This window comes from Oryctolagus cuniculus, chromosome 7 (genome assembly GCF_964237555.1).
Source record: "Oryctolagus cuniculus chromosome 7, mOryCun1.1, whole genome shotgun sequence".
In the NCBI taxonomy this organism is placed as follows: Eukaryota; Metazoa; Chordata; class Mammalia; order Lagomorpha; family Leporidae; genus Oryctolagus; species Oryctolagus cuniculus.
Genome location: NC_091438.1, coordinates 85,565,051 through 85,590,340, shown reverse-complemented (window position 1 = coordinate 85,590,340; position 25,290 = coordinate 85,565,051). Strand labels below are relative to the sequence as shown.

Genomic DNA, 25,290 nt, shown 5'->3' with positions numbered 1-25,290 from the left:
AAATGCCTAGGGATTTTCATTAGCCGAGCCTCTTATTTCCATTAAAACAACTAATTGCATAATTTTCAGCATTCTAACTGTGCCTATTTCCCTCATACAAATATTAGGATTCCCCTGTCTTCCAGAGAAGTGTCAACTTTGTTTTCAGAATAAAGCCACAGAGTTGTTAGCTACACTGCAAATAAAATGTTAAACAAAGGGGCCTTTCATTCAACGATTCAGGCAAAGAAAGTCTTGAATCAAAACAAATGGAGAAATTAGCCTCAGAGCCAGCCAGAATCAATTGTTTTCGGGTCAGTTTTGGCGTGGGGAGCGTAATGAAGACTGATCGCTCAACAAGGGCTGGGATTAGTGAACTGCCAGTCAGCCTCAATCACCGGCACCTCAAAGTGCTTGTCCTGAGTCAAGACACCTCGGCTTTCACATTCATCTCCCAATATTCTTGACTAGCCACATGAATATCAATTAGTCTTTTACAGACTATTGCTTGTTAATTAACATGGTCATTGTTATTTAGACTAGACCGCTAAATCACTTTTAAAATGACATATGATGCTCAATTATGCAGCCATCGGATGCTAAATTAGAGAAACCACTCAGGGCTTTTTTTTTTTTTTTTTAGTGCTTTATGATGTCTCCTGGTACCCTAAGTTCCTTGAGGGCAGGATGCGGGTCTGATTCATCTTTGAACACTTTTTGTGCCTGGCGGAGCACCTTGCATGCTGGAGTGACACAGTAAATAGTTTTGGAATGAATGAGAAGACGCCTCCTTCATCGGGAAGGAATGGATTCAGCTTGAACGTGTAGACTGGTTCTCTGACAATATGTGACTTAAGACACATGGGCACAGCACTGCTCAGATGCCAACCGTTTTCCCACACGTATTGTCTCGCATCCAAGTGTCAAGAAGTTTATTTTACTGTTGAGGAAATGGAACTGTTTTTTGGGAGCAATTGTGGGATTAATCATCCACCAAAATTCATTCAAGAGGCCCACATTTGAAATCTGTCTTCATATACCCACCTCATTATGTGAAAGCTGTATTTGGGAAGTGAGGGTTAGGCAGCACAACTAAAATGCTAGTTTCTTCAGCTGCAGGCAGATTTGCTCAAACCCCAAATCTATGGAGCACACAGAGCGGCTGACAGAAGCTGGCATGGGGGCTCCTATGGTTACAGGGACATGATGAAGGCGACCTTGGTTCTTGTCTCAAGTAGAAGAATTTCCATGTGGATAGCACAATGAGCAAAGCAAGATTTATTTAAGTCCAGAACCCTCCTGGTGTAGAGTCAGGAAGGGGGCTCCAAGGGAGAAAAACCCAAGAAAGTGGGCTTTTTTTTTTTTTTAAGCACCAACTAGGGGAGGAACAGAATAACAGCTAAGGATCAATCAGTGGGTGGGGAGTGTACTCCTGTTGTGATAAAACAAAACACAACAAAACCAGCAGAAGGGTGGGAGTTCCACTTCCTTGCTGTTCTCGTTATCAGAAGGGTGTGATTGGCACTTTGGTCTTCTGAAGGCAGCTTCTGGGGAGAAGCAAACATTCTGTCCACACTGAAAGGGAGTGTCCCCCTTTTCTCGTTCCCATGGGACCTGACCCAACTGCCTATTAGCCCATCCAACTCACAGGATCATCCCCGTGCTTGGCTTTGCAGACACTAACACTTCATCGTGTGATACAACGAAAGTCAACTTGAACTTGTAAAACCCAAATATCTGGTCCAGAAGAAAACTGAAATTAAGGATTCAGGATTAAATAGTAGCCATCCAGCAGTTAGGGTAACTCTATGCGATACTACTTATCTTGATGTAAAGATGCCTTTCATCAGAATGACGTAAAGGCAGTCAGGACTTGGGACCGAGAAGTGTGCTAACCATCCTCCCAGTCCCTGCCTTTCCACAATAAGGGCCTGAGTGTCAGGCAGAGCATAAGGCTCCAGCAGGCTGACGAGTGCTGCCACCTCCTCCTCCTGGGAACCAAAGCCAAAAAAGGTTCCTTGTCACTGCTGGTTCTTTGATCTCCTGCTCTATTTTTAGAACGCTCTGTCTAACATCCTCTGCCCCGTGGCCATGACCTTTCATGACACACTTCTCTTGGTGGTTATTTTGGGATCATATTCCTTTCCCAAAGTATTACTTCAGCCAGAATTAACGTATGAGGTAGACCAGCACAAGTCGTTGCTTGCAAAAGTACCCAAAGTACATGTTCCCACATGAGGGTGAGAGGGCTGATGTACAAAGGACAGACACATCATCTATATTTTTAGTCATCAAAGCCTTCTAGAAGGACTGCTTAGTGAGGTAGACACCACAACCTGACAAGACAGCATTGATGTGTGTGCAGAATCTGGACACGTGGAATTAGATAATGTGTCTAGCAGAGCTAATGGTGTGTGTGTGTTGTTGTGGGTGTTGTGTAAGGAATAGGGAAAGAGGAGACATAACCTCCAAGGAGATACGGATAAAGGAAGAGCACATGGCGAGAGAAAAACCAAGGAGGCCGGCGCTGTGGCTCACTAGGTTAAACCTCCGCCTTGCGGCGCCAGCACACCGGGTTCTAGTCCCGGTTGGGGCACCGGATTCTGTCCCGGTTGCCCCTCTTCCAGGCCAGCTCTCTGCTGTGGCCAGGGAGTGCAGTGGAGGATGGCCCAAGTGCTTGAGCCCTGCACCCCATGGGAGACCAGGAGAAGCGCCTGGCTCCTGCCTTCGGATAGGTGCGGTGTGCCGGCCGCAGCGCGCCGGCCGCAGTGGCCATTGGAGGGTGAACCAATGGCAAAGGAAGACCTTTCTCTCTGTCTCTCTCTCTCACTGTCCACTCTGCCTGTCAAAAAAAAAAAAAAAAAAAAAAAAAAGGAAAGGAAAGAAAAGAAAAGAAAACCAAGGAGCCGGGCCTCAGAAGAAACCAACTCTGCTGACAATTCCATCTCAGACTTCCAACCTCCAGAATTGTGAGAGAATAAATTTCTGCTGTTTAAGCCACTAAGCCCATGGGTCTTGGTTGTGGCAATCCCAACAAACCACCACAGCACTAAGTGTAAAACAGGAACCAAGGACAAGGCACTTGTTCCCAACTAGTCAAAGCAAAGCCAACCAAAGGTGGTTGTTTCCATTCCACTGCCATAAGTTGATCAATTAGGCCACAATTTCCCCCTTAGGTGAGATGGGTATTCCTTTCAATGGCTCTGACACTCCAATCCCAGAGGACCTCTAATGAACACAGAGATAGAGAAATATGATTCCAGGTGTAGCTCGAGGTGGGCATATTGTTTCTGTGTCTGTGGACTTCCCTGCCCTCAGCTTGTTCCATGTTTTGAGTAAAGCCCTTTCTTTGCTATATGCCATGTATCAGGTGCCTCATATATTTTTTAAAGATTTATTTTATTTATTTGAAAGGTAGAGTTACAGAGAGAAGTAGAGATAGAGAGAGACCTTCCATTCACTGATTCACTCCCCAAATGGCCTCAATGGCCGGAGCTGGGCCAGGCCGAAACCAGGAGCCAGGAGCTTCTGGGTCTCCCACATTGGCGCAAGGGCTCAAGGACTTGGGCCATCCTCTGCTGCTCTCTCAGGCAGATCAGTAGGAAGCTGGATCAGAACTGGATCAGCTGGGACTCAAACAGGTGCACATATGGGATGCCAGCACTGCAGGGCAGGGCTTTAAACCACTGTGCCACAGTGCTGGCCCCAGGTGCCTCATATTTTAATAGAAATTTTTTAAGTTACACTAAAAATAATCTAAAAGTTATGGTAAACAGAAGTCGTGGGAATATAAAAATCATCTAGAGATAACTTACATTAACAAGGAATGTAGGATCTTCATATGAAATGATAGATTTACATAGAATGCTTTGAACTTCTTTTGTTCAATTAACATTGGTCTGAGAGCTGTATCCCATGTCATTAAATAGTCTTCAAAAACATGATTCTTGGGGTCGGCACTGTGGCATAGTTGGTAAAACCACTGCTGGCATCCCATACGGGCACTTGTTTGAGTCCTGGTTACTCTGACCGGGTCCAACTCCCTGCTAATGCACCTGGGGAAGTAGAAGAAAATAACCCAAGTGCTTGGGCCCCTGCACCCACTTGGGAGATTCAGAAGAAGCTCCTAGCTCCTGGCTTGTCTGGTCCAGCCCTGGCTGTTGCAGTCATTTGGGGAGTGAACTCTGGATGAAAGATGTCTCTCTCTGTCTCTCCCTCCCTCTCTCTGTAATGCTGCCTTTCAAATAAATAAATGAATCTTTTTTAAAAAATGATCCTTAAGGATAGTATGAGGCAGGTGCTTTTCTAAACTGTTTTTTTTTTTAAGATTTATTTTAGTTATTTGAAAGTTACACACACAGAGAGAGAGAGAGAGAGAGAGAGAGAGAGAGAATCTTCTGTCCTCTGGTTCACTCCCCAGATGGCCACAATGGCCAGAGCTGCGCCGATTTGAAGCCAGGAGCCAAGAGCTTCTTCCAGGTCTCCCACATGGGTGCAGGGGCCCAAAGACTTGGGCCATCATCTACTGTTTTCCCAGGCCATAGCAGAGAGCTGGATTGGAAATGGAGCAGCCAGGACTCAAACCGGTGCCCATATGGGATGCCAGCCAGCACTGCAGGCTAGGGCTTTAACCTGGTGTTCTACAACTCTGGCCCGGATGCTCAACTTCTTTAGGCTTCATTTGGTTGTTCTTTCCATCCTTGTTTCTTAGTGTCATTTCTTGCACAAATATTTATTATGGATCTAGTATATGTTAGGTGCCAGCATATTTGTTCTCTCAAGGTTCTTACTAGAGATAAAATCTCATTTAAAACTTGAAGTTAGAGGGTAGCAGTTAAGACACCTGTTAAGATGTCCACAGACCACATCGAAGTGCCTGGGTTTCATACCCATCTCTGGCTTCTGGCTCCAGCTTCCTGATAACTCAGACCCTGGGACACATCAGTGATTTATTATAAGGAATTAGGTCACACAGATATGGAGGCTGACAAATCCCAAGATCTACAGCTGGCAAACTGGAGACCCAAGGGAGCTGATGGTACAGCTCCAATTCAAAGAGCAGCAGACTCAAGACACCGGAGGAGCTGGAGCTTCCATTTGAGTCTGAAAGCAGGAAGCAAGAATCATGTTCCAGCTTGAAGGCAGCCAGGCAGAAGAGATTCCCTCTTATGTACAAGAGGGCTCAGGAACTCAACTACTAATTGGATGAGGCCTTTCCATATTGGGAAGAACAACCCGTTTCACTCAGTCTACTGATGCAAACATTAGTCCCATCCGAAAGCATCCACACAGACACACCCAGAAAATGTTTAACCAAAATTTGGACTCTGTGGTGCATTCAAGTTGACAAATTAACCATTACAATGGGTAATTTCGCAATTATAGTCAGTTTAGTCACTGGATACAGCTATCCTAAATGTTTTGCCTCTAATGACAGAAGCCCAAAAATAAATCAAGCGAAAACCAACAGAGCTAAAAGGAAAAAAATGAACAAATTTACAACTGTGGTTGAAGGTTTCAATCATCCTCTCTCAATTATTCAAAGAATGAACAGACAGAAAGATCAGCAGGGCTATGGAAGACTTGAACAACACCATCAAACAACATAATCCAATTGACATAGAACACTCCACCCACAAAGGAACAGATATTGGTTTTGATATAGATCATCTTCTGGACCATAAAACAAGTCTCAATCCATGGAAAAGAACTCAAGTCATACATAGTTTATTTTCTGACCACAATGAAATTAAACTAGAAATAAATAATAGCATGATAAATGGAAAATATCCAAATATTTGGATCCTAAATAATGCACTACTAAATACCACAAGAGTGAAAAATAAATCAGGAAGGAAATTGGGAAGTTTGTTGAATTAAATGAAAATACCACAATTTGTGGGTTGCAAGAATAGAGGGAAATTTTTAGCATTAAGTGCATATACCAGAAAGAAAAAGAGTCTTGAATGTAACCTCAAATTCTGCACTGAGAAATGACAAAAAAGAGAAAACCAAACCCAAAATCAACAAGAGAAAGAAAATAAGGCAGATGACACATATATGAACAATGCTGGAATTAAATTAAACTACTCCAAAATGCCACCAAATGTGATGGAATGTGGAAGTGAAGTCCTCTTACTCAATATACTCGCCATTCCTGTCCACTCCCGTTGTGGCCCACTGCCTAGGAAAAAGGCTTCAAATAACTGAGCTCACCTTTAAAAATGCATTACAGAAACTGTGAGATTTTCCCTGCATCATTTGAATTAAGGACAAGAATATAATTCACATATTCACTAGCTGTAATTGGAGCACTAGAAGACAGAAGTTTACCTAAAAAGCCATAAGTACTAGAAAGCCTGGATTTCTACCAACGGAAGTGGAAAGACATTTAAAATAAAAATATCCAACCCTTAGAAGCAGGCATTTAACCTAGTGATTAAGATACCCATTTATACATTAGAGTATCTGGGTTCAATACTGCATTCCAGTTCCTGACTCCAGCTTCCTGCTAACATAGACCCTGAGAGGCAGCAAGTCACTGGGTCCTTGCCATCCATATAGGAGACCTGGACTGCATTCCTAGCTTCAGCCCCTGTCCAGCTCTGGCTCTTGTGGCATTTGGGAAGTGAATCAAGGGATGGGAGCTCTCTGTCTGTCCATCTTCCCCCTCCCACCATTTCTCTGTTTCTCAGTTAACTTAAAAAAAAAAAAATCCAACTCCTTTTGAATGAATGTTATCAGAGGACCTTCGTCCTGTGCTGATACTATGATACTACCCTAAGCATAGTCAATTATATCCAAGCAGAGAAAAACATAGCTTGCTCTTCCAAGATTTTGGAGGAAGCACTGGAAGTTCTAAGAGCAGCACCATCAAGTGTGATGAGAAGGGACTGCGGCTGTGGTGTAGTGGGTAAAGACGCCACCTGCAGTGCCAGTATCCCATATAGGTGCCAGTTTGAGTTCTGGCTGTTCCAATTCAGATCCAGCTCCCTGCTGTCGGCTTGGGGAAAGCAATAAAATGTGGTTCAATTCCTTGGGCCCTTGCACCCACATAGGGGGACATGGAAGAGGCTCCTGGCCCCTAGAAATGCAATGGTTTGCAGATAACATATGATATGAGAACAAGGAGACAACAGAAAACCAAATCAAACCAAACCAAACAAAAAAGGCTTTAACTCCAAGTTGAAACTAAAGAGCAGGGGCCAGCGCCGTGGCGCAGTAGGTTAGTCCTCCGCCTGTGGTGCCAGCAACCCATATGGGCACCAGTGGCTGCTTCTCTTCCGGTCCAGCTCTCTGCTGTGGCCTGGGAAGGCAGTGGAGGATGGCCCAGTGCTTGGGCCCCTGCACCCGTGTGGGAAACCCGGGGGAGGCACCTGGCTCCTGGCTTCAGATTGGCACAGCGCCGGCCATAGCGGCCATCTGGGGAGTGGGCCAGCGGAGGGAGGACCTTTCTCTCTGTCCCTCCCTCTCACTGTCTGTAACTCTACTTCTCAAATAAAATAAATAAAATCTTTAAAAAAAGAAACTAAAGAGCAGAGGTTTATTATCTGTTTTCTGATTTGAATTAGATTTTAAAAACATGTCAAACAGATTTGTTTCCAGGCTGCAGTAACAGTTTGGAAGGGTCCCAAATCAGAACCAATCTGCCTGTCCTTTTCCCATGGTATTCTGGAAGAAAGCAGATCTCTGATGACTCACAACTCAGCACACCTTAACTGCTATGACCAACACCAAATGGTATTCCCCAAGAGAGATGTTGGCAAAGGATCAAAACCTGGGTGTCCCTGGCCCTAGGATGTGGTTCATGTTACAAGGTCCCCAGCGTGGTGCTACCGTAACTGCATTTGGTGGCAGATGGTTAATAACTAGTAACCAGAGAGGTGATTTAGGTGCTAATTGTCTTGATTCTCACTGTGTGTCATTTCAGATGTCTTCTCTGAGTTTCCTCTCACCCCCTCATCAGCCTCTGCCTCCTTCCCTGGCCCCAGCTTTTGGAATTACGGCTGTTGAAAATATTTTTTTCAGGGTGCACAGCTATGAAAATTGGCCCTTTCTGGTTACATTTCCTGCAATGGGACTCAGAGCCTTCTCCTCCATTCTAAATGGCAGAGTAATGATCTACAAAGTCAGTAAGCCTGGAGAAAAAGGGGGATGGAATCTGAATTAGTTGTAATAACAGGAAAGGACAAAGAATCCATGGGAATGTCATGGTTTACTTCTGTTCTTAGCTTCTCCTGATACCCACAACCTCACTCTTGCTGAACCTGGTTGTTTATTCTCACTTATCATGCCCTATCCTCAACTGACTGTTGGCTTTCTCTGTTTCTCACTAGACATTCCTGTCCCCTCCCAAAGGCTCTGTAGAAGCTTCAGGCTGAAACATAGATCCCAAGCTGACACTGATCACAAACATTTGTATGGTGCATCCCGGTTTCTAAAGAGTTGACTCGTAACATGATGTCATCCCATCTTGTCAATAATTCTGTGAGATTATATTATCCTTGCTTATCACTAAAGAGACTGAGGGCCAATGAGATTAAATGGCCAATCTGATGTGATGCTACAGCCTCTTCCAACACAGCCTCAAAGCCTCTAAAAAGAGCTCCCAAGTACCCAAGTACCCGATAATTTCTATTTTTCTTCCTGAACCCTTACCCCCTTGCTTATTCTCCATACCTACCATCCTTATCTCCTCCAAACAACACATACACACACACACACACACACACACACAACTGAGGACATTTGTCCAATACCCTCTTCATATAGCCACCTGCCTTCCTTCTTGAAGCAGGTTTCCAGGTTCCAACACAGTGCTCCAGTGCAACCTTAGGCTGTCATGCACCTCCCATCTATCTTTCAAACACAAAATCCCCTAAATCATGCCTCCTTTGTTATTTCTAATTTACTCCACTACATCCTCTGGAACCTGTCATTTGTCCCTGGAAAACAGAGATACTATGTATCTAAATCACCTTACAGAGAGTCTCCCAAAGAATCAAGTGTAGATACAGGCTGTTCTCTGATTATAATGATGGTGTTGATGATGTTGACATGATGGTAATGATCCCATTCACTCTAATTTACACCACCTTCTAGAAGTTAAAGAGTCACCAGTGGCTCAAAGACTTCATCAATGTATATAAAAGTGCCAAGGAAAGGTTTGAAGGGCTGGGTCCATAAAGACAAGGTGCTGAGGTGCTGGTGACAACAAAAGGCATAGCAGGTAAAGGTGCTGCCTGCAGTGCCGGCATCCCATTTCAGCACCAGTTTGATTCCTGGCTGCTCCACTTTCTATTCAGCTCTCTGCTATGGACTGCGAAAGCAGTAGAGGATGGCCCTGTGCTTGGGCCTCTGCACTCACCTGATCAGTGCAGCTCTGGCTGTTGCAGACATTTGGGGGGTGAACCAGCAGATGGAAGACCTCTCTCTGCCTCTCCTCTGCCACTCCGTAACTCTGCCTTTCAAATAAATAAATCAATCTTTTAAAAAAATAGAAAATAGGAAAACAGCAAACACAAAGGGAATGGAAACTCAGTAAGTTAGGATAGTATCACAGAAAACAGAAAGGAATCAGACCTTGGAATCAGTCAGGTGTGAGTTAGCACTCTCATTTGGTCCCATTCTAACTGCCTAAACTTGAGCCAGTTGCTTAACTTCTCTCACTCTCCATTTCCTAAGCTCAGATGTCAAAAGCTCATTGCAGGGCTCTGTCAATGTTATTTCTCTTCCTTTCCCCCTTAGAAAGAGGGGTCCATAGTGGTAGAAATTTCCAACAGCACCCAAAGTTTTAGTCTCATCTGTACTTATTGCTCTCTCTCTCTTTTTTAAGGTTTATTTATTTATTTGAAAGGCAGAGATATACAGAGAGAAGGAGAGAGACACACACACACACACAGAGAGAGAGAGAGAGAGAGAGAGAGAGATCTTCCATCCACTGGCTCACTCCCCGAATGGCTACAGTGACTAGGGCTGGGCCAGGCTGTAGCCAGGAGCCAGAAGCTTCCTCCAGGTCTCCCACATGGGTGGCAAGAGTCCAAGGACTTTTGCCATCTTCCATTGCTTTCTCAGGCACATTAGCAGGGAGCTGGATTGGAAGCGGAGCAGCCAGGACTCGAACCAATGTCTGAATGGGATGCTGGCACCACAGACAGAGGCTTAGCCTTCCAAGCCACAGCATGGGCCCCCTTAATGCCCTTTAAGAGGCTGCAAGAGTTAGCTTTTCATCATTATAACTAAATACCCGACACAGGCTACTTCAGAAGGAAAGAAGTTTATTCTGGCTCACAATATTGGAAGTTCTCAGTACAACACCAGGAGGCCCCACTGACTCAGCCGTTTTTTGAGGCTGGAGAAGGCATATGGTGTAGCACGTGGAGGAAGGATCTCATGTTAATCCAAGAAGTAGACAGACAGGCTAGGTTCAATTTGTCTTTTGTCACCAAATCTCTCATGAGAAATACCTCCCAAGGTCTGCCCCTGAAAACCTTCCACCAGACCCCCCTCCTAAGCACCATAATTGTATTAAGTTTGCATCCCCTTAACTGTCTACATGAGCTCAGGTGCTACATCCTATTCAAACCATACCTTTCCACCCCTGCCACTCTTAAACCCGTGTCCTCTGACAGACAATATATAGTGGTTCCATTTCCAACAGTGCCGGAGTTTTAACTTAGTCCAACATTAATTCAAAAGTCCCAAGTCTTTTCTGAGATCCAAGGCAAACTCCCTTAACTATGAGCCTCTGAAAAATTGAAACCAAGTTCATACTTCCAAGATACAATGGCAGGACAGGCACAGGGCACAAATTTCCATCTTAAAAAGGGGTAACAGACAAGTAAAACAGATAATTGGACAAAGATTAAAATGGGTTAATTGGACAGGTTACAAACAAGCAGGGAAAACATTAAATTCTAAAGCTCCATATCTGGCATCTGGGGAACAGCGGTGGGCAAGCCCCCGAGGCCCCATGCTGCAACTCTCAAGGGCTGGATTCTCATCTCTACAACTGTGTTAAACTTCGCCCTGGTGCAGATTCTCTGCAGCAATGCCAACCCCACATTTCCACTTGGGACTGTCCTAGTGGTGGCGGGGGGTGGGGGGTCTCTTCAATGAATCTGCCCCTGCAACAGGTCTCTTCCAGGACTGCAGATTATCTGAGGCAGTCTTTGAAATGCAGATGAGGGCTTCCATGCCTCCATGGCTCTGTTGGCCTCAACCCACACTGTGACTCTGCAGCTGTATACTCATGTTTCTGGCTTTACAAGGCTTATACCACCTGCACTGTTCCTGGGTGGGGAGGAGGGGGGAAAGAGCATTTGGAATTGCTGGTGCCCCTACCTTTCTTCATTGCAGCTTCATTCTCACAGTTTCACTAGCATCATCCTATTATGGACTCTACACAGGGGCTCCAGCCCTGCAACACAACTCTGCCAGGCCTCCCAGGCTTTCCTTTAAAAGGTTGGTGAAAGACAAATATTTGATCTCAGCATGTAGACTACATCACCAAGGTCCTGGCATGCTTCACCAGCTGAATACAGGGAAATGAAGCCTCAGGACGTCTTTCTTGGGTAAGCTCACTGAAAGTGCTCTTGGAGTTCACAAAACAATTTTGTTCTTCCAGACCTCTGGACCTGTGATGGGAGGACCAACCCCAAAGATCTCTGAAATGCCTTTTGGAGTCTTTTCTCTCATTGTTTTGCCTACTTGCACCTGGCTCCATTTTATCTAAGATGATCTCTTTAGTAAATGGTTTCTCCACTTCACTTTTCTGTTCTGAATGAACTTCCTTCCTTGTCTGAGTTTTCCAAACCTTTCTACTCCGCTGCATTTTGCTCCTGAGTCTCACTGTAAAGTGTACTAACTGTAGCCAATAACACCCATGGTACAACCTGAATGCTTTCTTGCTTTGAAATCTCCTCTACCAAATAAACTAGTCCACCACCTTTAAGTTCACCCTTCCAGAAAGTCTCAAGACAGGGACCCAATACAATCTGGTACTTTGCTACCATGTAACAAGGCTTTAGTCCAAATCCAAACAGAATCCTCATTTCCATTTGAAACCTCGCTGGTATGGTCTTTACTGTCCACATCCCTATCAGCTTTCTGGTCTTCTAAGCCTCACTAGAATTGCCCATAATGCCCTGCTCACAACATCCTAAATTGCTCTAGCCAGGTCCTACCAACAACCCTAACTTCTGCCAGCCAAACACTTTCTTTTTTAAAAAATTTATTTATTTATTTGAAAGTCAGAGTTACACAGAGAAAGAAGGAGAGGCAGAGAGAGAGAGAGAGAGAGAGAGAGAGAGAAAAGGAGGTCTTCCATCCGCTGGTTCACTCCCCAGATGGCCACAATGGCTGGAGCTGCTTCAATCCGAAGCCAGGAGCCAGGAGCTTCTTCCAGGTCTCCCAGGTGGGTACAGGAGCTCAAGGACTTGGGCCATCTTCTACTGCTTTCACAGCCCATAGCAGAGAGTTGGATTGGAAGTGGAGCAGCTAGGACTCGAACCAGTGTGCATATGGGATGCCGGTACTGCAGGTGGCAGCTTTATCCGCTACACCACAGTGCCAGCCCCAAGCCAGACACTTTCAAAGCTGCCATCACATTTTAAGAAATAGTAACAATCCCACCCTTGATTCCAATTTCCTGAACACTGTAACTAATTACCTGAGACAGGATTCTAGAGAAGGAAAGAAGTTTATTTTGGTTAACAGTTTTGGAGCTTCTTAGTCCAAGATCAGGCAGGTTTCATTGGTTAGATGAAGAATGCCAATGGTAGAGTGTGTGTGGAGAAATTCTATGTGACAAGCCAGGAAGCAAAGAGAGGCTCAGCACAAGACAGCTTTTATAAGTAACCCTCTCAAGAGAACCACCTTCCAAGGGCATGGCTGATCTGAGGATTTCATAGCAGGCCTATATCCTGAATACCATAATAAAAATAAGTTTGAGCTCTCTTAACTATCTGTGTGGATTTGGGAGCCACATCCTTTTCAAGCCATGGCAGAGACTCACCCAAAGCTACTCCCTCTCAAGTGTTTTGTAATCTCTCATGAATCAGCAGCACATGTTCTTTTCAGTCACCAACTCCAAAGGGAACATGTATATGAGGGAATAATTCCCTTTCATTCATTAAAAGCAATAAATCAAGCAAGGCCTCACATCTAAACTCAGAGCTGGACATCCCTGGTCTGCACTCTCAGAGCAATTTGGCTGTTCTGGTCCTGGAGCATGGATGAACTGCATCGTGTTATCCGTGTGAGCGTCTGCATCTTCCCTAGGCCGTGAGAGCCACAACACACAGTCCAGACATTCATCCTCTCCACATTGCTACCTAGCGGGAAGCCTGCCCTGCATATCATGTTTATGAGACTGAACTGAGTCATGCATCTTCTAGTTCTGCAATGCTTTACTATCCTGGTATATTTTACAACTTATAATTCCCCTAACAGCATTTCAGAGTCTCAGATAGTTCAAGCATTGAACACACATTATCTTTGTCCTTTAAGAATTAACTGTTTATAAACATCCCTTTTTTTGGTTGTTGTTTGTTTAAAGAAAGCTAAAACCTAATCAAAGGAGGTGGGGTAAAAGATTTCAGAGAAATACCTGGGGCTGGTCTCAAAGTGCTCTATGCATTCTGTTCGAGCCATCACCCTGGGCATGCCCTACCCACTGCACATCTAAGGCTCAGGGCCACTGTGGGTAAGGGCAGGCAAGGCATGTTTGGTGGGTGGCTGCAGGGTTCTGTGCTCAGTACCTCTGTTGGGAAAGTGACCACAGGTTGTGGGAGGTGGCAACACAATCTGCCTCGGGTAACAAAATCGATGGTGATGACTAAGTTACAGTAGAAGTATCTCTCAATCTCTGAGAAGTTCCTCTGCTGTTCTGACACATCCCTCTCCCTTTTTTTCAGAGGAAACAGATGCAAGTTCAGGCAACAGTCTTAAGGAAGGAATCCCTTTTTTTTTTCTTGTCTTATTTAACTCATTCATTATTCGAATCTCATTAAGAAACTGGGGTCCTGGGGCTAGCACTGTGGCTCACCCGGTTAATCCTCCGCCTGCGGAGCCAGCACCCCATATGGGCACCGGGTTCTAGTCCCGGTTGCTCCTCTTCCAGTCCAGTTCTCTGCTGTGGCCCAAGAAGGCAGTGGAGGATGGCCCAAGTGCTTGGGTCGCTGTACCCACATGGGAGACCAAGAAGAAGCTCCTGGCTTTGGATCGGCGCAACGCTGGCCGTAGCAGCCATTTGGGGGGTGAACTATCGGAAGGAAGACCTTTCCCTCTGTCTCTCTCACTGTCTTAACTCTACGTGTCAAAGAAAGAGAGAGAGAGAGAGAGAAACTGGGTTCCACAAATCAGCTGGAGACACATCTAGAAAAACATCTAAGTGACAGATTCACAGTCAGTCCTTAAGGGTAAGTCAGGAAGTTCCAGGCAAATTCCTAATCTTTAAGGTAGATTTCATGAAGGGCACATGCTACATTCTTCCTAGAAAGAATGGTCTTGGAAACAGACACTCTGCTCAACCTTAACAGCCCTGTGTCTTGCCCCTTGTACTGATTTCTAGATAAGCCTCAGTTTTCTCAGTTTTTTAAGTGGAAATAAACTGTGCTGTCAGATTTTAGGTATCAGGTGAAATGATGCGTACTTACCACTTAGAACAAGTCAGGCAACACCTAGGCCCTACAGATGGTCCCAACTACTCTACAGCTCCCGAATTCAGAGGCGAAGTATCAGCCAGCAGTGATCACCAGGTATGGCATTTTGTTGTTTGTTTTACCCAGCTGGTCCCCAAGCCTGACTCTGAGCTGGGTAATCCTATTATTTTACAGATTAGGAAACCAAGGCAAAACCTGGGCTCTCCACTGCCTGTAGGCCAAATCACAATGCCATAACAGGCCAGCCCATTTGCATGCTTTCTTCGATAATCATTGGTGCCCTAGTACAGGCCAGAACCCTGGGCTGAATGAATCTTTTTAATCATGTTGTCTATATATCATATATCAAATAATTTTACTGATTTTATAACTGGAGTTCATGTTATCTAAAAAATAGACAATGTTCTTTAGAGGACAAGCTACCTCATTCTATGCTAGTTGTAGTAAAAGTGAAGGTAGTGGTGGTGCTTAGGAGTGGGATAATTATAATTTGTTAAGCACTTACCATGTGCTAAGCATCACACCAAGCATTGAGCTTGTCTTATTTCACATAATCTCCCCAACTGCTAGCATTAAATCCTTAGGACCTGAAAAAAATCTGGCATGAATAAATGGTTTCAATATCTCTGTAGGATCTAGATGTGTGCTTACATAATGTGCCCAAGTCAAATCCTTTCTAAATTCTGAATACAGAAAGTATGGCTTTTCCAAGGGCAGTGAAGACACAGGTATCTCCAGAAATGAAACACAAGGGGTAGAGGTTAATTCTTGATTCCCCAAACTTAGAGGAAGCCCATGTCATAGTGACTTATAGTTACTATATTTCATATTACTTAATCATCTCTAGAAGATGGATTGCAAGGTGGAGCAGGAGAGGTGCCTTCCTGTCCTTCCCAGTGAAATGTTTCTGTGTTAGCATGAAACAAGAAGGTCTGTAAAGTAAGGGGGACAGAAACTACTGGCTTCCTGCGGACAGATGCCAGGTAGAGGAAATAAACAGATATAGTTCCCACTGGATTCCAGTGCCCTTAAAAAAAAAAGTGTTTCCTATTGTGCTGCCAAGGCAAGGCCAGCTGCTTACCACACTAATTCAGGGGAGACTAAATAGTGTTTAGAGGGTGGATAAAGTAGAAAAAGAGAGCCACATACTCCAATTTTGTTGGTGGAGCACAAGTTCCTACAACCAAGAGCTAAGTGGAAGGCTTGATTCATAAACAAAGTCTGGTCAACCTGACAGTTACGTGGAGACCAGGGTGCTGTTCCCCAAAATTTCATGGGTGACAGGAAGTTACACAATGCCAGAGCAGGATAGGTGCTTAGGCATTCCATCTGGAGTTCATAGCTGGTACCCAGACATTGTCTTCTTTGGTTTGCCTAGGATTAATTAATTTTAATTAATTGCCAAGATTTTTGAAATGCGAAAGTTTTGCATAACAATCCAGATGTCTGTATTGCTTTCAAAAATGAGAACACAGGCAAACACTGAGCCTATGTTTTTAGCCAGCAAGCAGTTAGCCTCCCATAGACTGTCCCCACTGTCCCCATGATTCCCAAAGCCAAGGCCAAGTATCAAGTGACACTGATCCTCAGGCATGGCATTTTGTTAACCTGGTTGAATCCTGCAGGCACTTGAATGTGTTTCCCCTGAGCTGGAACAATCCCATTGCTTTATAGATGGGAAAGCCAAGGCAAAGCTCTCACATGATTCACCACTGTCTATAGCATAAGTCCCAATCGCAGAAGGTCCAGCCGACCTCTCTCCAACTCTCCAAAGGAGTCTATGGCTCAGTACTACATTGTCTTCAAGCTTGGTTGAGGCTCTGCTCCCTCTGTGTCAAACGTCCTTCCCTGTTCAAACTCTTGCTCATCCCTTCAGACCCAGATGGGTTGTGCCAGCCTAACTCCTCAGGCTACGGTGTCCACACAGCACTGTGTACTTGTTCCTGCAACACACCCTAGAGTCCTCTACAGGAAATTCACTGTGAAGGTCCTCATTACATCACCACTGCCCCATATGGTACAACGATACCTCACCAGCTCTGAATAAATCTGGGATTCAGAGAAGATAATCTGTCCTTGAATACACAGGTCATTGTAAAAACAGGTTATAAGCAGACGGTCCACAAGAGACACTGAGACTGATTAACTGTCAAGTAAGTGACGCTGAAAAATCTATCTCAGTGACAAATGCTCCCATCAGGTCAACCTTTACTCCAGAAGCCCGGACTGCCTGATCAATGTGTCTTAGGAGGTGCCAGAATAGGCCCAAGGTGCTAACTATGTTCCTTACCAGTCTGCCATGGTGCCCAAAAGTCCATTTCATTTATTTATTTTTATTTGACACAGTTAACAGAGAAACAGGGGGAGAAAGAGGAGAGGATGGGGGGGGCGACCTTCCATCTGCTGGTTCACTCCCCAAAAGGTCAAAACAGCCACCTTCCCAAGCACACTGCAGGGAGCTGGATCAGAAGTGGAGCAGCCAGGACTCCAACAGGTGCCTATGGGATTCTGACCTCGCAGGCTTTACCTGGCAAGCCAGAGCGCCAGCTCCCCCCTCCGCCCCCTTTTATAAACTTATTTGTATTAAGGCTTTTTCTGTCAACCGCAACTCCCCCCCCCCCCCCCCCTCCCCACCGCCCCGGAAGAGCCAGTGCATTAGGCAATGCTCAGGGACTGGCACAGCTGCAGTTAATTTAGCAACTTTTTATTTTTCTGTCTGATGCATTCCTTCTAGACCTTCTGGGTAAGCCAGGATACCGTTAAATAAAGATTAAAATTCCAGGAGAGGGGATAAGCCAGAACGACTGAGGTAGGCAGTGTAACCCAGTGGTTAATTCTAAGCCCTGTTTACACCAAGATGCTTGGGTCCAATTCCAGTTCTGCTACCCTCCAGGTGAGTGACTTTTGGCTCTCTGCCTATCTTCTGTGCCTAGCTAGACAATGGCATTAGAAGAGGACCTGCCTCAATGGAACTCTGGATATTTAAATAATATACAGGGAACATTCACAAAGGTGCCTGCTATACGGTGAGCCCTACATGTTTGTTTCTGTCGCCGTTAGGAGGGGATTCAGCCTCGAAAAGGGATTACTCAGGTTTTACCACCTGCTGCTGCCTCCTAACCCATCTACTGATGAAGCTCGGGACACAGAGAGGAGGACTGGCCGACTCAGGGCCACAGGCTGGTGGAGAGCAGAGCCCGCTTCCTATCCCCCGCTCCCGCAGCCTCCCCACGGAACTTCCTGAGAAGGAAGAGAGGGAAGAGTTGTGTGAGACCAGGAGGAGCCGCGAGAGAGTTCCAGCACGTGTCCTAAAGGAACCCAGGCCCTCGGGGCTCTTCCCCCAGTGTCAATTCCAAGTTCCCGCTCCCGGGGGCGCCGGGCGTCTGGGCCGCCGCCACCCTGACACACGCCCCCACACTCCAGCCACGGGCGGGCCCTTTAGGTTTGGCACGGCGCGGCCGCTCGCCGCCCCGCTGGGAGTCAGCAGGGGGTGGACGGGAAAAGTGACACAATCGGGCCGCGGCGCCCTCCGCGCCAGCCTCCCACGCAGCGCGGGGAGGCCCCGGGCGCTCGGCGGGGCGCACGGCGGGATGGGGCCGACGTGCTCTCCGCCGCCCTCGCCCGCCCCGCGTCGGGTCCCGCGCTGCCGGAGGCCTGGGCGCGGGCAGCCGAGGCGTACTTTTCAGGAACGCAGTGGCCGCGCGGTGGCCCAGCCCACTCCCAGGCCGCCGCCGCCGTCGCCGCCGCCGCCCCCCAGAGTTGGATGACGGAGTCTTGAAAGACTTTCACCAAATATGGGCCGGGGCTGGAAACGTCCAGCGCCGCGAGCCGCCGGAAACCTCGCGTCCTGGCAACGGCGGGGAGGAGGCGCGTGGGCCGCCGGCCGGCAGGGGGCGGCGGCAGCAGGCGGCCGGGCGCGTCTCCGGGCCCTCCAGCCTCGCGGACCCTGCTCCGGGTCTCCGCAGGGGTCCCGGGGCCGCCCGAGGCCCTACCCGCGCGTCTGCCACGCAGTTCCCGCCGCCGCCCCCACCGTAATTCCGGCCACCTCTGGCTCTCCTTGACGATCATGCCAGGGGAGGAGAGGGTAGGGGAAGGATGGAGGAGACAAATCGGGGATGTTTGTGAGGGCGCCCATCAAAACTAGCCCTTTGCGGACATCTTACATTGTGCCATTCATGAAGGTGGCGATCAAAGAGGAGTTGTAGACTGGCAAGTTTCACAGGCAAGTATCTGTCTATGGACGGACACACACGCACACAGTCCCTACAGTCTCTGCTGTCGCCCAGGGCAGAGGTTCCCAGGGTGTGCTTCAAGGACCAGCAACATCACCATAACCTAGGGACTTGTTAGAAAAGTAACTGATCGGAAACTCGAGCTGCGGCCCGGCAGTCAGTCCCTTAAACAGCCCTCCAGGTGATTGCGACGCGCGCGTGTCTAGGGCTAGGATACCAGCGTGGTGGCTAGGTTCAGGGTTGCTATTCTCAGTTGCAGCCAGATGGTGAGCCGTTCTTTAGGTAACCTAAAATTCGGGGGCAGCAACGGGTGGAAGACCCCCCCCCCACCCCAATTGCTCAGCCCTAAGCCAGGAGCAAGACCCTTCTCCGGGGCTTGCAGCCCAGGGAAACAGGGTGGCCCGTGGTGGGCGGGAGAGGGGAACGCGAGCCAGGGAGCCGTGCAGAATTAGCACCCGAATCAGCACTTACCCTTAAACATTTGTACCTTTCCTCCGCCTATCCATCAACGTGAACTGATCTGTAGCTCTCAGCCGAGGAGGTGAGAAGGCGACGGGACGTCTAGGGTTTCCGGACCGTCCCTGGGCTGGTCGCGAGAGGGGGGGGGGGACGCCGTTGCTCCCGCCTGAGGCCGTCGTTGGTTAGCAGGCGCACCGGGACGCGGTCTGTGGGAACGGAAAAGCTGTGCACCAAGGTTACTGCACTCTCTCCCGCTCCCCCACCTCCTGGCCCTGTGGCTCTAGCCTCCCACCCCCTGCCACCACGCAGCTGCGGCTTTAAATGGGCCGCAGAAGGCACGATTCTCTTCTCTGGGGCCAACTCATCCTCCTCCGAGATCCCCCAATTGAAGTCCAGAAACAAACCCACAGACCCTTGTTGGAAAACTTTAATCTGATTGTTAAAAGAATCTCTGGAATGGCATTCGCGGAGAGAGGTGCAGCGGCCTGGATCCCTTGGCCGTACCCCCCTCCCCCCAATAAAGGAACAACGTAGATATGGCCAGTTGGATCATCCACTGCAATTTTATTTTAAAGCGTGATAGAAAGATTGCGTGAAAAACAAGGAATTCCAAAGAATTTCCTGCTCTGGGAACAGAAGTTAAGTCTAAATTTAACAACATTTGAAGCTGTCAAGAATGCTTTGTGGTTGGATAACAGAGGCAGAAAAATGTTAAAAACGCAGGCTACTGCTATACCCAAATATGGAAATATTGTTACGTCTGGTGTCTGATTCACCATCTGGAAATACTTACAACCATGAAGTCAAATAGAAAAGACGCCACAACAGAAGCCAGGAACGGTCCTCTCCATTCTCCCCACCGCCTCCTCCCACCCAGGACTGCCCTTAGCCCCTCCCCCACCCTCCCCAGGCACCTCTTTAGAGAGAAACAATGATGAAACGCTGAGACAGGAAGAGAATATTTTCCAAATAGTCACTGATGAATTGGCCTGTGTGGTGTGCGGGGCCTAGCCCGGCCTCACTATTTGCAGAACACATTGTCTTGAGACGTTCCCCCAGCCTCAGCCTCCCTCTGGCAGATGCCTCTTAGACTTAGGAAAGCATACTTCTGAATGAATGAAACCTAACTCTCTGCTGCAACAGTTCTCTCCATTGGAGTGTGTTTTCTTTCCAATGCGTCTCATTCATGCTGCTTATCAATCATTCACAGAAAAGCCAGGCACTGGAGGCCTTCTTAAGCAAGGCTGCAAAATTAAGAGGAAAAAGAGAGGCTATCCCAGAACTTATGGAAAACACAGCCTCGTAATGGTGACTTCCGTGTGTCTTATTAAAAGTACCTAAGAAGATTGGTTTTGCAACATTCACACTAACAGTAATGATGTCAACGTAAATTGCCCTCTTGTGGGTCTTCTGTGTGTGCAGCAGGTGGAACCGGACATTACAATTTGCCAGCGTTTTGATTAGGGAATCCTGTACATCCTACATCTCTTCTCTGTACCTGGAGAGGATATTGGCGGCTCACTGGAAAAGGGCGGCTTCCCAGCGGTGCCAAGAAAAAGAGCTACAAACCCCCGCAGAACTTCTCAGCGAAGCGAGGGGCACAGCGCTACCGCTGGAATCTGGGTTGACCTTGCAGGAAGGATTTGCAGGTGAAGATTTCAGGCCAGATCACTCCCCGGTGGTCCCCTCCGTCGGCTGGCTGGCTGCTTGGTGAAACTCGCCTCCTGCCTCCTGCCCGCCGAGGGAGGCCTGGAGGGCTTACCCGGTCTCCCGCATCCGCGAGGAAGCCGGCCTCCCAGAGAACTCCCTGTGTTCGTTTCCTCTCGGACTTCCAACCCAGGCAGTGGGCTGGAACTAAAGCGGGAACCTCCAAAAACAAACAACATACCAAAAACGGGGTGGAGGCGGGGGAGGGGGGGAACCTCTGCCTGAGCATGTGCCAGACTGTGGGGGGAAGTCGATTCCCCACCCCCACCCCTCGCTTCTCATTCATAAATGCTGCTGCAGGTGTTAATTTGCAATACACTTCACTTAGCTAATGAACATCATGCCAAGGCTTCGGGATTTGATCCGAGCGTGCCTCTTTGAAGTCCACAAATAGATTCCTGGCTCCCAGGAGCACTCCCCATCCCCGTCGGACTCTCTCAATAGATAACTTGACTCTCACCTTCGCTGTAAACAAGCAAACAGCTCTCTGCTTTTTCGGCCGAGGGCTTCCGTGGCTGCCCGGTCAACTCGGCATCACCAAACAAAACCACTTTTGTTCCTCCCTCTCAGGTCCTCCCACCCTCCCAGTCCGGGCAAAGTTCTGAACTCGTCCCCTCGGCCCCTCCAACACCCTTCCACACCCATCACCACCATCATGCCCCCAAAGAGCCCTCCCCAGTGGAAGTCGGTATGTAAAGTGGAAAAACGGACTGTTTTCTTGATGGGTCGGAGACCAAAAAAAAAAAAAAAAAAAAAAGGTGCAATGGAGCCAGGGGAGGCGCTTGGCAGCAGCCCGCGCCAACCAGCATTCCTGAGATGTTTGAGAATTCTGGAACGCGCAGACAGCGCCGACGTCACTGCAACACGCGGCGCCTCCGCGGGCCCATATAAAAGGCGGGCTCCCGGCGCCTGGGCAGACCGCGAGCGAGATCGCCTCGGAGTAGTGCCCGCTACCTCTGCTCCTCTTCGGCAAGGACCCCGAGAGAAAGACGCCCGCAGCCTGACTGCTCGCCTGCTGCCCCGGCCCTCGCCTCCCTGCCCGCCGCGACCCCGCCGCGCCGGGCCTGTCTGCTGCGCCCCAGGTTGTTGGCGTCTCCGCCGCCGCGCTTACCCCGGCTCCTCCTGCGCGCCACAATGAGCTCCCGCACCGCCAGGGCGCTCGCCTGCGCCGTCACCCTTCTCCACTTGACCAGGCTGGTGAGTTGGACTCTTCTTTGGCCACTGCCTACCCGACCGCGCTCCAGCCCCGTCCCCACTCCCCAGATGGCCCCGCGGTAGGAAAAGCCAAGCTGAAAAAGTTAAGGGGGCGCTTGGGAGGTAGCTGCTGCTTTACTCTCCCTGAGACGTGTCCGGGGGTCCTCCTGCTGGGCGCAGCCGCCGGGCTGGCCGGAATCAGAGGCGCTCCTCGTCGACCGAGTGAGAGACCCCCGGTCCTTCCCGCGGGCGGCTGCGCTCCTCTCTCCCGCACCCCGCACCGAGTCTCACGCGTTTCTTCCTCTTCTTCCAGGCGCTCTCCACCTGCCCCGCCGTCTGCCACTGCCCCCTGGAGGCGCCCAAGTGCGCCCCGGGAGTCGGGTTGGTCCGGGATGGCTGCGGCTGTTGCAAGGTCTGCGCCAAGCAACTCAACGAGGACTGCAGCAAAACGCAGCCCTGCGACCACACCAAGGGGCTGGAATGCAACTTCGGCGCCAGCCCCACCGCTCTGAAGGGGATCTGCAGAGGTAAGATGCTTGTGGTTTGGCCCCTTTAAAAAAAATCATAGTCCCGAAGTTTAGTAATTCTGAGACCATGTATGGTGATGCTTTGTTGTTGGTAGCTTGGCAGAAAAGCACATGATTTCAGCAGTCTGGAATGCAATTCAGTGTGTCTGAGCCCAGCAAAAAGCGCATACGGAAAAGTGATTCCTGACTAACTTATTGTTCTGGTCTGGAGTCTCCCGGGAGTTGCAGGGAACTTTACCATAAACCAAGTTCAAGAGCAAAAACTGCGTGTGCGCTCGAGGCCATGCCTCCGGCTCTTTGCTTCATCCCCTCCCCGTCTCTCTCTCTGCAGCTCAGTCGGAAGGCCGACCCTGTGAATACAACTCCCGGATCTACCAGAACGGGGAGAGTTTCCAGCCTAACTGTAAACACCAGTGTACGTGCATCGATGGCGCCGTCGGCTGCATTCCGCTGTGTCCCCAGGAACTGTCTCTCCCCAACTTGGGCTGTCCCAACCCCCGGCTGGTCAAAGTTGCCGGGCAGTGCTGCGAGGAATGGGTCTGTGACGAGGACAACGTCAAGGAACCCGCGGAGGACGACGAGCAGGAAGAGCTGGACGACCTCCTGGGCAAGGGGCTGGGCTTCGACGCCTCTGAGGTGGAGTTAACGAGAAACAACGAATTGATTGCCGTGGGAAAAGGCGGCCCGCTGAAGAGGCTCCCTGGTAAGTCTGGGCTGCCGACCCTGGCCGGGCATGCGTTTCTGGGCCAAAGCTTTGTAGAGCTGAGCGTGAGTCCCGTTGTGTCGGTTTGCCTCTGAGACGCCCTCTCTTCTTGTTTGTCTCTCTAGTTTTTGGCATGGAGCCTCGCATCCTATACAACCCTTTGCACGGCCAGAAGTGTATCGTTCAGACCACTTCATGGTCCCAGTGCTCAAAGACTTGTGGAACCGGCATCTCCACCCGGGTTACCAATGACAACTCCGAATGCCGCCTGGTGAAAGAGACCCGGATCTGTGAAGTGCGGCCTTGTGGACAGCCGATGTACAGCAGCCTGAAAGTGAGTCCCGCCACCCTACCCCGGGACCTGGGAAGCTGGGCTGGGGCAGGTGGGTGGGATGTGACCCTCCTTTCCAAACCAGGCAACCAGCACCCCTGACTTCCCGTCCCCCCTGTTTGTTACAGAAGGGCAAGAAATGCAGCAAGACCAAGAAGTCTCCCGAAGCAGTCAGGTTCACCTACGCTGGGTGTTCGAGCGTGAAGAAATACCGGCCCAAGTACTGCGGCTCGTGCGTGGACGGCCGGTGCTGCATGCCCCAGCAGACCAGGACGGTGAAGATGCGGTTCCGCTGTGAGGACGGCGAGACGTTCTCCAAGAACGTCATGATGATTCAGTCCTGCAGGTGCAGCTTCAACTGCCCGCATGCCAACGAGGCCGCCTTTCCCTTCTACAGGCTGTTCAATGACATTCACAAATTTCGGGACTAAGCGCTCCGTGGGCTTCCAGTGTCAGGGTGAACAAAGGAGGGAGAAGAGTGGCAGCGTCACGGAGACGTGGGTGGGGGCGGTGTGGGTGAAGGGACTCCTCGTAGAAGGGATGCCTTGCTCATTCTTGAGTAGTGCTAAGATGTTTCAGAACTGCCGAGCGCGCTGGTGCAGATGGCCTGTAACGCAGCCGCGACTGGAGAATCCTTTGCTTCATAGTATTGGAGCACACATTACTGCTTCATTTTGGAGCTTGTGGTGTCAATGACGTTCTGTTTTCTGTTTGTAAATTATTCGCTAAGCATATTTTTCTCTAGGCCCTTTTCCTCTCCTGTCTACAATTGTAAAAGAGATAATAAGATGCGGTGGACAGTGAAAGGCTTCCTTTGTCCTTTGACAGAAGTAATGGGGAGGACATTCCATCCCTTCCCGAAAGTGACACTCTGTGAGTGGCCACGAGAGGCAGCTACCTGCACTCTACACAGCAAACAGAAATCAGGTGTTTTAAGATTGAATGTTTTTATTTATCAAAATGTAGCTTTTGGGGAGGGAGGGGAAATGTAATACTGGAATAATTTGTAAATGATTTTAATTTTATATTCAGTGAAAAGAATTTATTTATGGAATTAATCATTTAATAAAGAAATATTTACCTAATATCTGAGTGTATGGCATTCAGTATTTTTAGAGACCGTCCAGCATCCATGTGACTTACATATTCAGTCATGCAAACAGAAATTATTGAGTGCCTGCTATACATCAGGAGCTGTTTTAGGGGTCTGAGATATAGCAGTAAACTATAAAAATAAGGCAATGGTTTCTTTGTATATGCAGTAGTGTAGTAATCTATCTTAAAAACATGGATAGAAGATAGGCCTTGTGTGAAGCACAAGGGAATTAGAAGCTAAATTTGTGATTTAAAAATTACTACTTTATTTTTATAATAACAAGGCCTAAGGCACTCCATCACTCTGAGATAGGCATCACAGAATTATTTTCCAGTTTAATCACCAGGTTGTTCTGCATGTCTCATCAGTAGAGGGGAAACCCTTCAATGAAAACAGTCC

General features: G+C 48.3%; 2 protein-coding genes across 2 annotated transcripts in view; one reads left to right on the top strand and one right to left on the bottom strand.

The window, feature by feature from the left end:
• DDAH1 (dimethylarginine dimethylaminohydrolase 1) overlaps positions 1-19,402 on the bottom strand; it is a 293,268-nt gene extending 273,866 nt beyond the window's left edge. The window contains exon 1 of the mRNA XM_051856303.2: positions 19,346-19,402. The gene's annotated coding sequence lies outside the window, so the exon portion shown is untranslated. The remainder of the gene's footprint in view (positions 1-19,345) is intronic.
• Positions 19,403-21,931: 2,529 nt separating this feature from the next.
• Positions 21,932-24,887, top strand: CCN1 (cellular communication network factor 1). Its single transcript, XM_002715884.5, has 5 exons — positions 21,932-22,237; positions 22,548-22,761; positions 23,093-23,464; positions 23,590-23,798; positions 23,924-24,887. The coding sequence occupies exons 1-5, from the start codon at positions 22,175-22,177 to the stop codon at positions 24,224-24,226; spliced, it is 1,161 nt and encodes a 386-aa protein (XP_002715930.1). The 5' UTR covers positions 21,932-22,174; the 3' UTR covers positions 24,227-24,887.
• The last annotated feature ends 403 nt before the right edge of the window (positions 24,888-25,290 follow it).

Excerpts from the sequence above, each read along its gene's own strand:
- CCN1 (XM_002715884.5), top strand. The coding sequence starts at position 22,175 with ATGAGCTCCCGCACCGCCAGGGCGCTCGCCTGCGCCGTCACCCTTCTC. Across the intron at positions 22,238-22,547 it reads TTCTCCACTTGACCAGGCTG|GCGCTCTCCACCTGCCCCGC; the intron begins GTGAGTTGGACT and ends CTCTTCTTCCAG. Across the intron at positions 23,799-23,923 it reads CGATGTACAGCAGCCTGAAA|AAGGGCAAGAAATGCAGCAA; the intron begins GTGAGTCCCGCC and ends TGTTTGTTACAG.